This window comes from Octopus bimaculoides, chromosome 28, assembly GCF_046866305.1.
Source record: "Octopus bimaculoides isolate indiv1 chromosome 28, ASM4686630v1, whole genome shotgun sequence".
NCBI classification, from domain to species: Eukaryota; Metazoa; Mollusca; class Cephalopoda; order Octopoda; family Octopodidae; genus Octopus; species Octopus bimaculoides.
In genome coordinates, this window is record NC_142955.1 from 6006086 (window position 1) to 6019621 (window position 13536).

General features: G+C 38.2%; 1 protein-coding gene across 4 annotated transcripts in view; it reads left to right on the forward strand.

The window, feature by feature from the left end:
* The first annotated feature begins 7008 nt into the window (after nt 1-7008).
* LOC106872325 (anaphase-promoting complex subunit 7) overlaps nt 7009-13536 on the forward strand; it is a 51629-nt gene continuing 45101 nt past the window's right edge. Inside the window, exons 1-3 of one of the 4 annotated variants that reach the window (XM_014919272.3) lie at nt 7009-7172; nt 11221-11306; nt 13057-13179. In XM_014919272.3, coding sequence (XP_014774758.1) covers nt 11241-11306; nt 13057-13179 — 189 coding nt within the window. In that variant the 5' untranslated portion in view covers nt 7009-7172; nt 11221-11240. Of the gene's footprint in view, nt 7173-7286; nt 7673-11220; nt 11307-13056; nt 13180-13536 lie in introns of those variants that run through there. The other 3 variants (XM_089344183.1, XR_016238786.1, XM_014919271.3) reach the window with 3 other exon arrangements.

The following is a 13536-nucleotide window of genomic DNA, read 5'->3' on the forward strand; positions in this document are numbered from 1 at the left end:
TAGAAGTTGCTTCTCTGAGCTGTTGCAACTGCTCTTCGTTCTGCAGGGGAGATCCTATTCTTTGTCAGCCATGCATACCTCTGTTCATCACTTTGAGATGTTCTGGCTTTTGTAGCGCACAGTCTGTTTGTTTCTTGGTATGCTTCACTTTCTGCAGCTCTCTCTCTTTCCTTGGACAGAGACATTCTTTTGGCTGACCTTGACTTTGTAGACAAACTTGACACTTTCCTTCTAGGCATGGTTATATATGTATACAGAAATACACAGGTGTAGAAGATAGTAAACAATGAGAATAACTAGGTAACAGAAATTACATTTCTTAATACGACAGGCAGAAAGTAAATAAGAAATTTTTACAGAAAATAAAGAATTGTACAGGTTGAAACGAAATTTGTTACTTAGTGAACCAAAGAGCCAGTATCAAAGGAACCAGAGAAAAGCCATTAACAACAGAAAAACACAAAACCATTGCAAAAGTAAATAAGAAATTTTTAGGGAAATTAACTAAGTGTACGGATTTAAGTGAAATTTTTGAAGTTACTTCTGTCAGTAAATAATGATCTTACTTTTATCAGTGATTCTATCAACAGCAAAAAAACACAAAACATTGCAAAAGTAAATAAGAAATTTGTGGGCAAATTTAACGAAGTGTACAGGTTGAAGTGAAATTTATGAAGTTACTTCTGTCAGTAAATTATGCATGAAATTATTTTCTTCAGTAATTATGAACTTCTTTTTGTCAGTAATTTGTTGTTGTTGTTTGTAAATAATGATTGAAAACTTATAGTGAAAACAATAGTGATTGAACTTAAATGAAAACAATAGCATCTGAAAAATGTAAGTGAGAACAATAGAGAGTGAGTGAGATATAGAGAGAGGGGAGAGAGCAAGCTAGCTAGTTAAATAAATAAGATAGATATAGATGAATAGATAAGATATAGACAGACAGATAGAGAGATAGAGATAGAGAGAGATATAGATAGCAAGATATAGATGTCACTGACATCAGAAAACCGGAAGTAAATATTTTTTTAAACTTTCAAAGTTGTGAATCTAATATAAAAAGCAATATTTTTCAAGACCAATGAATGTAAGGGAGACAAACAATTTCTGAAAGTTACTTCGCAAAGAGTTACCTCCTTTCTCCACGTAACCCAGGAATGGGTATTTTCTGCCCCCAGGGAGCCCGTTACTCATTATGTGAAAAATTGTAAGAGTCTAAAACCATCCCTGGAACATAATTAATGTATGTTCCCAGTTTGGAGAAAATCAGTTGAAAAATACGGCCATTATAATCTTTTACACACAGGATTTATATTATAGATATACACACACACACATATATATATATATATATATATGCATACACATACACACAAATGTGTATGAATGAGGACAGCTGCATAAAGAAGTGCCAATCTCTAATTGTGCAGGGAACTTGTGGAAGGAGTAGACTCAGGAAAACATGGAACAAAGTTGTGAGAGAGATTTCCAGATGTTGGGCCATGCTGAGGAGATCACAAGGGACCAAGACTTCTGGCAATTTGGACATGTCAAGCTAAGTAAAATTGTGGTCATCCATGTATGTACTTTACACCTATTCTTCCACTCCCTCTCTCATCCAGAAGGTTCTTGTCTTGCGAGCTTGCAGATACTAGTACCATGTAAAAAGCCCCCATTTCAGTCCCACATAAAAAGCATTCGTGCCAGTGTCACATGGAGAGCACCTGGACCAGTGCGGCATAAAAACATCTGTGTTGGTGCCACGTAAAAAGCACTAGTGTCAGTGCTGCATATTCCCCTCTCTCTCTCTCTCTCTCTCTCTCTCTCATCTCCCCCCAGTATCACATTTAAAGCACCCATGCTGGTGCCATGTATAAAAAATCCATACCAGTGCCACGTAAAATGCACCGAGTACACTCTGTAAAGTGGTTGGTGCTAGGGATGGCATCTAGCCTTAGAAACTGTGCCAAAATGAACAATTGGAGCCTGGTGTAGCTCTCTGGTTGGCCAGTTTTTGTTAAACTGTCCAATCCATGCTAGAATGGAGAACGGACATTAAATAATGATGATGATGATGATGATGATGATGATGATGATGGTAAAAAACATCTACTCAAAATTCACATCAGAGGATAATTCAGAATTCTCCATGAAGGACAGTGGCAATTATAGATGTGGAATACATAGCAACAACATCTGTTTCAAATATTTAGACACTGCCTCTCATATAAAATTTAAAACTGGATTCTCCTTATGCAGATATGAACTGCAAGTCACAGAATCTCATATACTGCATAACTTGCCCCAATTGCAAAGAGAATTATATTGGTGAAACCAAAGTGCAAGAATCCACAGACAACACATTAGACAAAAAGAATTATGCGAGATTCTACTGAGTAAGCATCTGGAAATATGTAGAAACAGCAGATTCAAAATCTTTTTCTTCTACAAGTGCTCAAGAAGACAATGGAACTACACTTTATAAAAAAATTCTTACCTAAACTAAACATATGAAAAAGAAAACAATATATTTATGAATACATGAGAAATCTTTATTAAAAAAAAAATTAGTATCCCAAATGAACCAAATCAAATTACCACTAGATATTATTATTAATGATGTTCTCATTACTGTTACTAAAATAACTGGAAACATTCACTTAAGTAACACACACACATATGATAAAATATACACACGTTTAAAAACCTGCAAAATGACTTTTTGACCTGTCACCAATTTCAACCATCTCAGAAAAAAACCTTTCTTTCTTTTTCTTTCTCTAACTAAGCCTCTAAAAATTCCTCACACACATATTCATGCACACACATGCATATTGATTCAAAATAACAAAGAACATCCTCTTCCCAACTCCAGATTTTTTTTAAGTACCTCACATATATACAAAAGGTATGAATTCTCTATACATATATCATTCGTGATGAATCTCCCAAAAGAGAATGGAAGTGCTAAATAAATAATTTTTATCCAAAATCCTGGTTACCCCCTATTTCTTGATAGACACACACACACATATACACAACAAGCTTCTTTCAGTTTCTGTCTCTTAAATCCACTCACAAGGCTTAAACCTGGAAACTATGTAGTTGGGACAAAAATTTCTCATTATGATTTCTTGCTGTTGAGAGAGAGAGAGAGAGACATGACTTGCATATCCTCACTGGCTAACCCTTATGAAGTCACTACACATGGAAGCAGTACACATTTGGCAGGTTGTATCTATGTTGTAAATGGATGATATATGTTTGGAAAAGCTAGGAAAGAATGAAGAAGACCAGAGTTATCTGCATTACGAGTGGATGATGTTAGATGTGTTCTCTCTTTTCTTTTACTCTCTTTTACTTGTTTCAGTCATTTGACTGCGGCCATGCTGGAGCACCGCCTTTAGTCGAGCAAATCAACCCCGGGACTTATTCTTTGTAAGCCTAGTACTTATTCTATCGGTCTCTTTTGCCGAACTGCTAAGTGACGGGGACATAGACACACCAGCATCGGTTGTTAAGCAATGCTAGGGGGACAAACACAAACACACACATATATATATATGACAGGCTTCTTTCAGTCTCCATCTACCAAATCCACTCACAAGGCTTTGGTCGGTCCGAGGCTATAGTTGAAGACACTTACCCAAGATGCCACGCAGTGGGACTGAACCCGGAACCATGTGGTTGGTATTCCCAATTCACTTTGGTTTCATTTGATAATTCTAAATCAGACATGAGCAACCTTTACAGAGACAATTTTCCGTTTAGGCAACTCATTCAAAAATTCCTCTGGGCCATATGTGGCCCATGGCTGTTCTAAATATTAACTAAAACACCAGATGCTTCATTTTTGTATTTGGTTAGCAAGATTCTTTATGTGAATTCATGAGTTGAAACAAATTTTGCTGTGCTTTGGGCAAGCCATTATGCCAATATCAACTGATGCATGTGTAATTAATATTGGTGTAATGACTTTTCCAAGACACAAGAAAACAACAAATATTCTAAACAGGAAATGCAAATTAATTTTCAAATGTCTGCACATGAATAATATTAATTTTTTTTTTTAACACTTGCCTACCATAACAATCACCAGTTCCTCCTCATGCTATATTCTTAATATAGTATGGTAGCCACCAGTGACTTCCAATGGGGACGCTGCTTCTCTTAGGACCCTCAGATTACTGTGATTTAAGCTACCTTATTTAAATTTTAGGAAACATACAGAACACAGATATCAGAAGGGTGCAAGTCACTGTATTCTCCACCAATGGTGTACTGTCCTACAAAAAATAACTTTGTGAAAAAGAAGTCATTAAGGCTTATCTATATCTATAAAAGAGATCTATACCTATAAAAGAGAGTTTGTGTGTGTGTGTGTGTGTGTGTCTGTTCACCCTTCTCTCAAACTTGAACCTGGCTTCTCGTTTCAGGGTGTGCTTGTAGCAGCTCGCCCTGTCTCTCAGTATGGCAGGTTCTCCTTTCAAGAAGTACTCCACCGTCCATCTTTCGCCATCAAACTCAGCACAGAAGTCCTCATCTTCAACTGCAACTATGGAAAACTCTCTCACTACCAGTAATTTGTCACTCCTACAGCCTTCTTCTTCCGCTTCATGCACATGGCATGCAGCACACCGGTCACCAAACTTTACTCCTGCCCTGCCAGCCATCACACCACCCGATCGTGAGATCACATCCATTCTGACCACTATGTTGATGCTATCCACCACCTCATCAACTACAATCACCTGCAGCCTCAACACAGACCCCTGTACTTCCATTTCCATATTGCTGATTCCCATACCTTTGATTTCCCAGCCATCTCCTGCCCCAAGCCTGGTGTTTCCTCTCCAGCTCTCAACCATTCTTGCAGTCATCAGGCTTGTTGTGTAACCCATAGCTACGAGGGTTCATGCTTCCCTTGCCCCAACCATAAGCCTCACTACAGGCAATGGAGGGAACTAGCAGCGCAGTAGTTCCCTTCTGCTCATTTCCCAGCTTGGAGTTATTCGCTGTGTGCCAAAGGTGGCCGCATCAGTAACACACCCCCATTGGCTTGGTTCCTTGCATTCCCTGACCATGTGCGGACCTTGATATCTGAAGCATAGTCCCTTGGCTATTTGCTGTCATTGTTTGCCGCCTACTTCTTCATCCTGCTTATATTCACCGTCACTGTTGCCACTATGTCACGTGTGTCACTTTGCAACAACACCTGTGATTGATTGATCACTTTTCCTGCTGACATCATTTCAATATCTGGCATCTGCTGCAAGCGTAGAGATATGGTTGGAGAAGCCGGTCACAAAAGCCAGCTTTACCATCCACTTCGCTGCTGCTCCACCAACTTTCTAATCTCATTCTTGTAGTCGTCTACTCACTCGCTGGTCCATCTCACTCTTCCAAGCTTGCTGTAGGCTTTAAAGGCCCCCTCTGTGTACGCGTCCTTTAGCCACTCTTCAATTTTCTCTTGGTCCACTTCTTTCATCTCCAAGTAGAGATTCAGCACACTGCCTTCTAGGTACAACAGCATAATGCTAGCCACGTCTTCTATTCCCTGCAGCTTCGTCATGAGTCTCAACTTCTTTATCCTGGCCACCACATCGCCTTCCTCAGTGAACGGTTTCAACACATCACTACCGATTCTGATTTTTGTGGTCATTGTAAAAAATTGAGGAAGAATAAGAACAAAAGAAAAAATTTTTAAATCTACTTCTTGGACGTACCCCAACAGCTGAAATAGCTTGTGGTTTAAGGGCACGAAAATAGAGTTACTGTTATCTCGATTTGCAATTCACGTACTGCTGGCAGAGCATTCAGTTGTTATCACGTGTTGACTCAGCTCAACCGTTAACAACCTAAAAAGAGGGAGACTTTCGTTGTCGCTCGCCGACGTGACGTCATCTTGACCTTTCCAGTCTTGCACCGTCTCTGCCTCTGTCTTCCGGTCAATTACCCTTCCACCACAGTGAGCACACACGCATACATACAGATACACATCACAATTTCTTTCGAAATTTCAATTTTCATTTTCTAGATCAGTATGTATGCGTAAGAGCCCACCAAATTTTCTTTTCCAAATTAAATTCCGATATAACCGTAATCTACACATTCTGAAAGTTATAGAAAATTTCATTAAAAAATTACCGGTTTTTCCCAAAGTTATGGGTAAAGAAAGCCGTCTCATGTGACTTTTCCGAAACTCCTCACCCCACCCTCGGAAAATTTTTTCCCCAAAACTTCCGATATGATCAGAAGCTGCACCATCTGAAGCATATTTGTAGAAAATTTCATCTAAACATATCCGTTTTTTGAAAGTTATGAGGGAACAATTTCGGGAGGGGACACATCTGCAGGAATACCACTCGACCCTATATGTCCAGGCATGGGTAATCTATTACCCTAGAAGTGGACCACATGATACATGGATCATCGTTAGGCGGGCCACACAGTTAAACAAAAATTTCAATGCCATTCACCAAGTCTTGCGGGCCACATGTTGCCTATAACAATTATATATATATATATATATTGAGAAATCAACACACCTTAAGTTTCGTCCCTTGGCGGACCGAATTACTTCGACAATGTTTCCGTTTCGTGTTTTAACTTCACCCAGCGGTGATTGAGGGAACAGCGCCGCTGTCATTCGGTGGCGCAAATTACAACGCAGTGGGAACCCGATTTGAATTTAGGATTGTGTGTGTGTTTATATTTATATATACATATACATATATATATATATATATATATATACACACATACATTCGTGTGTGTGTATATATACATATATATAAAAAAATATATATGTGTATCGTCGTCGAGTTTAAAGAACGTTGTAATTATTCTTGTAAATTTAAATTTAAATAGATATTAGTGTGTCATATATATACATATATAATATATATATAGATATATATATAAACATACCTACTTGTATATAGACAGATTATATATTTATATATATATATATATATATATATATATATATATATATATATATATATATATATTTGTTGTAATTAATCTTCTTTATATATATTTATACTTGTATATACACACATATTTACACGCACATAATACATGTATGTATATATTTGATAGTGGTGTGTTTAGGTATAGATTTCAAGTGGAGACGAACGAAAGAAGGTACCAAGAAAGCTGTTGAGGTGAGAAACCTGTCTAGTTTTGATTATATATATATATATACACACACACACACACACACACACGCACATAGACATAGCTATTTATATTCATATACGCTCACACAAACACGTACACGAGCAACTCCATTTAAATGATGTAATAACGGTTTCCTTTATTAACCGAGGGTCACAAATCTTTATGGCTATAGTATAATGATGGCCTGCATGGACCCAGGATCGCACACATGCCCCAGAAGCTATTGTAATTGCCTGTAACCTAGTGCGAAATATACATAGAATAACATAACGGTCGCTTGCATTGAGTTTGGGCCACAAACGTATGGGAACGGTATAATGATTGACTGTTCCAGAACCACATAAACGTGCAGATGTGTAATCTATTTAACCGATGCTGGCGTATACCTGCTTTACAAATCACTGTTTCTTCTCGGATAGAACCCAAAATCATTCACCTGGATGAGATTTGGACTTAAATCGCAAATATTCTAGTAACTTTCATGGTAGGACCTTACATCATCATCATCATCATCATTTTACATCGGGTTTACTATGCTTGCATGGATTTGGATAAGTCCTCTCCAACACCGTCTCTAGCCACTTGTGATTTGAAAAAGTTATCTCCTTTGAAAGTTTCAGCCTCTTGAGATCAGTTTCCGTCTCTTCGCACGTTCTTCTTGGTCATTTTCTTCCGCTTGTTGTTGTTTAGCACATCTTTTCCCAGTCGTAGTTCTCCATATGCATTTCAAGTCTGGATTCCTCTTAATACAGAGTTTACACCCAGTCCATTCGTGCTGCTTTCCATAAAACTAACTACATTTCTTTCCAGCCTTTGTACATCTTGCATATTCAGTGCCCGTGTTTTGTTACCATGTAATTTCGCATTTCATACACAAACATGTTATGCTCTTCCCTTCACTCTCAGAGAATCCTTTACTTCTCAGAAAAGGTGATAATAACACCCTGTTCTTATCGTGGCCACTGTTTTCACTATACCCATCTTTGCAGCTGCTTAGCTCACCTAAGTAAAAGAAGCTATCAATTACGATAGATCTTTCTGGGTATTTCACTGGTGCTTTTACTGATAACTGTTCCTGTGCTGCATTCAAAATCCTCCTTCTGTTATACTGTCTTTAATTCCACTATATCTCTTGCATACCTGTAGTTTACATTTCTTACACTTATATTACTAGCAGTACTTGGAGAAATTCCACAGGTATTTTCAGCTTGTTGCAATTTTTGTTTAGAATCAACAATTCTGTAAAGTACTTACTGTATTTTGTACACTGGGACTAGCATAGTCATAACGTATTCTTTTCTGTAACATAGAAATAAGCATAGTTGTACTATGGTAGAATACTATATATATATATTTTTATAAAACAAAATTTTATAAAATATATAGTATCTGTTAACAGTCTTAGCAAAAACCTCACAGGTGAGTTTTTGTATATATATATATATATATATATCTTAAAAAATAGAGCTCAAAATCGATGCATTGAAGATACTTTATTGCATATAAAGTATCTTCAATGCATCGATTTTGAGCTCTATTTTTTAAGATATATATATATATATATATATATATATAGAGAGAGAGAGAGAGAGAAAGAGAAAGAAAGGACTCCCTTCAGTCATGAATGACCATGGGATTGCACCTAGAAAATTTCCCTCTGAGGCACAAGTCCAGGTGAAGTTGTTTAATGAAGACCAGCAGTCGCCTATGGCTCCCTTCTTAGCCAAGGGAAAGGTAAAGGCCTAGACAGCTTGGTATCAGTGGCATCATGACTCATTTCCACGGTTGAGTGAACTGGAGCAACATGAAATGAAGTGCTTTGTTCAATAGCACAGCACATAACCCAAACTCGTTACCTCATAATTATGAATCCAATGCTCTAACCACTCAGCCATGCACCTTCACAGAGTGCCAGTTCTTCATATATATATATTGGGCCGGATATGACCAGTTTAAATGCTTAAGGGTTAAACATATAAATGTCATAATCTCACCTGATATATACTTCTATCCATTTATGCTTGTACCTACTCAATTGATAAACTGCTCACAGCCAATCTTGATTATGCAGCTGTAATATCTTTGCTTTTAGTTGCAGTTGAACTTTTAGGCTTCAAGTCAGCCTCAAGCACTAATTGTATGTACATCATCATCATTTAACATTCGTTCTCCATGCTGGCATGGGTTGGACGATTTGACAGGAGTTGACTAACTAAAGAGCTGCTAAGGCTCCATTTGTATGTATTGACATGGTTTCTATGGTGGGATGCCCTTCTGAATGCCAACCACTTTACAGAATGTACTGGGGGGCTTTTTATGTGGTAGCAGCATAGGCACATTTACATGGCACCATCATGGGTGCTTTTACATAGCACTGGCACAGGCATTTTTCCATGGCACCAGTGCCCATGAGCCCGCGAGACTAGAATCTACGTCTGAGAGAGGGATGTAGAGGATATGCCTGTATGCATGGACAGCAACAATTTTACTTAGATTGGCATGTCTTCTGAAGTACAGCAAGGTATCAGAAGTCTCAGTCCCTTGTCATCTCCCCTGTGAGGCCCAACATCTGAAGGTCCATTCTCACCACTTCATCCCACATTCTTTTGGGTCTACCCCTTCCATACATTCTCTCCACATTTAGAGATTGGCACTTCATATTTCTTTATCTCATCAAAAGTGATATTGCTGGAATTATACACACACACACATATGTATACATATACATACATATATATATATAGAGAGAGAGAGAGAGATATACCCATGCCATTGACACGTGAAAGGCACCTGTGCCAGTGACGTGTAAAAGGCATGCTCTGATGGAGTAACCATGTATCTCCTCTACTGTAAGACATGTTTCTGTTTCTCTGTCACACTCTAACCTTTCATCACTTGGCACAAGGTCACTGCTTCTCAAAGGAGCTTTGTCTTATAAGTTACTTAGTGTTCTGCCAGTGCTGGTGCCATGTAAAAAGCATCCAGTCCACACTAAAGTGGTTGGCATTTGGAAGGGCATCCAGCTGTAAAAACCAAGCCCAAACTAATCTAGCTTGTGCTGGTGCCAAGCAAAAAGTATTTCATCAATTTTGCGGAATGGTTGGTGTTAGGAAGGGCATCCTGAATTAAAGACCATGCCAAAACAGACAGCAAAGTTTGGTGCCGTCTTCTGCCTAGCCAGCTCCTATCAAACCATCCAACCCATGCCAGCATGGAAGACAAATGCTAAATGATGATATATACATATCTATAATAATAAATGCAAAATTCTGTCTGTCTCGGACCCCTGTATCTCTGTCTACATTGACATATACCTTTTTGGAATCAGGATGGTTCCGGGTTTGAAAATCTCCCCTTCATTTGGTTCTTGAGCATCCAGCATTAGGATCAAGTCTGGATGAGGATTTTTTTGTATGCTAACAGTTAAAAATTCAAATCTTAAAAGAACTCAAAAAATTTGGGAAATTACAAGTTTTACATTTTAACTGAATTTAAAATAATAACCATATTTGTAGAGTTCCAATAAATACCATAGTTTTGAACTGCAGGCCCAATTAGCTCTCTGCAAGAGCTAGCTAAAAAGTCCGCATGGAGTGCGGCTTTTATGTTACACTTTTACTTGTTTCAGTCATTTGACTGTGGCCATGCTGGAGCACCGCCTTTAGTCGAGCAAATCGACCCAGGACTTATTCTTTGTAAGCCTAGTACTTATTCTATCGGTCTCTTTTGCCAAACCGCTAAGTTATGGAGACGTAAACACACCACCATTAGTTGTCAAGCAATGTTGGGGGGACAAACACAGACACACAAACATATACACACACATACATATATATATTCATATATATGACGGGCTTCTTTCAGTTTCTGTCTACCAAATCCACGCAGTGGGACTGAACCTGGAACCATGTGGTTCGTAAGCAAGCTACTTACCACACAGCCACTCCTATGCCTAGTGTATATATGTATATATATATATATGTATGTATTATTTATATATATATATATAATGTCTGAATGCATCTGTTGCAGGTTGTATCAAACCAATCAAAATGAGCCTGTTTGAGAATGTGAAGCGGCTCTATGACTGTGAGCTCTACAGTGATTTGAAACAGCTGGTAAGTAATACTGCCTTTTGTCAATGTTTTTTCTTTAAACGCCTGTAAATCCCATCGCAGTAGATCTGCAATCAAAGACTATTTGGTCATATTGTTTTCCAGAGAGTATATTCATCATCGTGTTTACATCTGATTTTCCATTCTCACATGTGTGTTGGATGGAATTTGTTGAGGTGGATTTTCTATGGACAGATAGCCTTTCTGTTAGCAACCCTTGTCTGTTGACCAAACGTTTTCATAGAAGACTGGATACAAAGGACACTGCTTGTATAACAGTGTCACTCATTTACAGCTATTACACATCATCAAGGAAAGGAGACAGTAATACAACATACTCAGATTATAGAATGAGCTTTCGGTTCCCATCTAACAAATCCACTCAGAAGGCTTTGTTCAACAAGGGGTTATAGTAGGAGACACCACAGATACCACACAATGGGACTAAACCCAAAACCTTGTGGTTGGGAAGCAAGCTTCTTGACCACACCTCTGCCTGTGTTGTTATTATTATTAAGGCAGCAAGTTGGCAGGATCATTAGCACACTGGACGAAATGCTTAGCTGTATTTCAGCCATCATCATGTCCTGAGTTCAGATTCCACCGAGGTCAACTTTGCCTGTCATCCTTTCGAGATCGATAAATTAAGTACCAGTCGCATACTGGGGTCAATCTAATTGACTGGTTCTCTCCCCCAAAATTTCAGGGCTTGTTCCTATAGTAGAAAGGATTATTATTATTAAGGCAGTGGGCTAACGGAAATGTTAGTACGCTGGGCAGTGTTTCGTCTGTCTGCATGTTCTAAGTTCAAATTCCACCACGATCAACTTTGCCTTTCATCCTTTCGGGGTCAATGAAATAAACACCAGTTAAACATATTCTTTTGCCAAACTGCTACTTTATGGGAACATAAATAAACCAATACTGGTTCTGAAGCATTAATGGGGGACAAACAAATATACACACACACACACACAAATATATATATAAAATAATAAACAGAAAACACAAATTCCTCACCTGTTTTTCCCCCTCCTATTATTAGGTCATATTCCACGCACTAGCCTCTCCTGTACTATACTGGACACTAGAGTGGATTGTGGAATTCACTACTGAGCTTGGTTGTGGTTGCATGTTGCCTATTGCTGTGCGTCCATTTTCTGATATACATTTATCTATCTGATGGGAGACAAACACAAAACACATATACACGCACACATGTATAAAATAATAAGCAGAAAACATGAATTCCACACCTGTTTTCTTTTTTTATTTTTAGTTTTTTTTTTCTTGTCTCCTCTAGTCTTCTTGAGTATAACAACACTTCCAGATATGTTGGTCTTTTGTCATCTCCTTCATAAGGCTCAATGTTTTGAGATTGGCCTTCAATAGTTCATCCCATGTCATCCTAGGCCTACACCTACAAGTTCCATCCACTTTGTGATCAGCACTTCTTTATGCAACTCTGCTCATCCATGCACATCACAGGACTAAGCCAGTACAGTCTTCTTTCTTGTACACTGCATCTAATTCCCCTTCTGCTTCTTTGTATATCTGTTTATCTAAATGTGTATTATATATCTGTTTTATTTAAATATGTCTCTATATCTGTTTATCTAAATAAATATTTATACATCTGTTATCTAAACATGTATCTACATATCCGTTTTCATCCAGCTTTCTTTCATATGCCTGTTATCTGCCTGTTTCCGTTCATCTGTCATCTATCTACACATTAATTTCTTCTTTTCAGGCTTGTTTAGTGTTAACCATGTCTGATCAGAACTCAGACCTCCTGACATTAGCCCAAAAATACCAGTGCACTGTCTACTACGCACATTCCCTCTACCAACTGCGAGAGTTTCGGAAAGCTGAGGTAAAAACTTGATCTGATCTTATTTAAATTTTTGTGTGGTTGAACTCATCTCTGATAGGGATGGTGTTAGTCTTGTTATAAGCTACTTTGTTGGCATCTCTAACTTTTTTGTGATCCCTCATCCCCTGCCCCAGTTTTGTTTCCTCATACCATTTTTAATAATAAAACATTGCAGGAATACATCTTTTACTTGTTTCAGTCATTGGACTGCAACCATGCTGGGGCACCACCTTGAAAGGTTTTAGTCTAACAAATCAATCCCAGTACTTAGATTTTATTTTTAACCCTGGTGCTTATTCTGTCAGTCACTTATGCCAAACCACTAAGTTACAGGGATGTAAACAAACCAGCACTGAT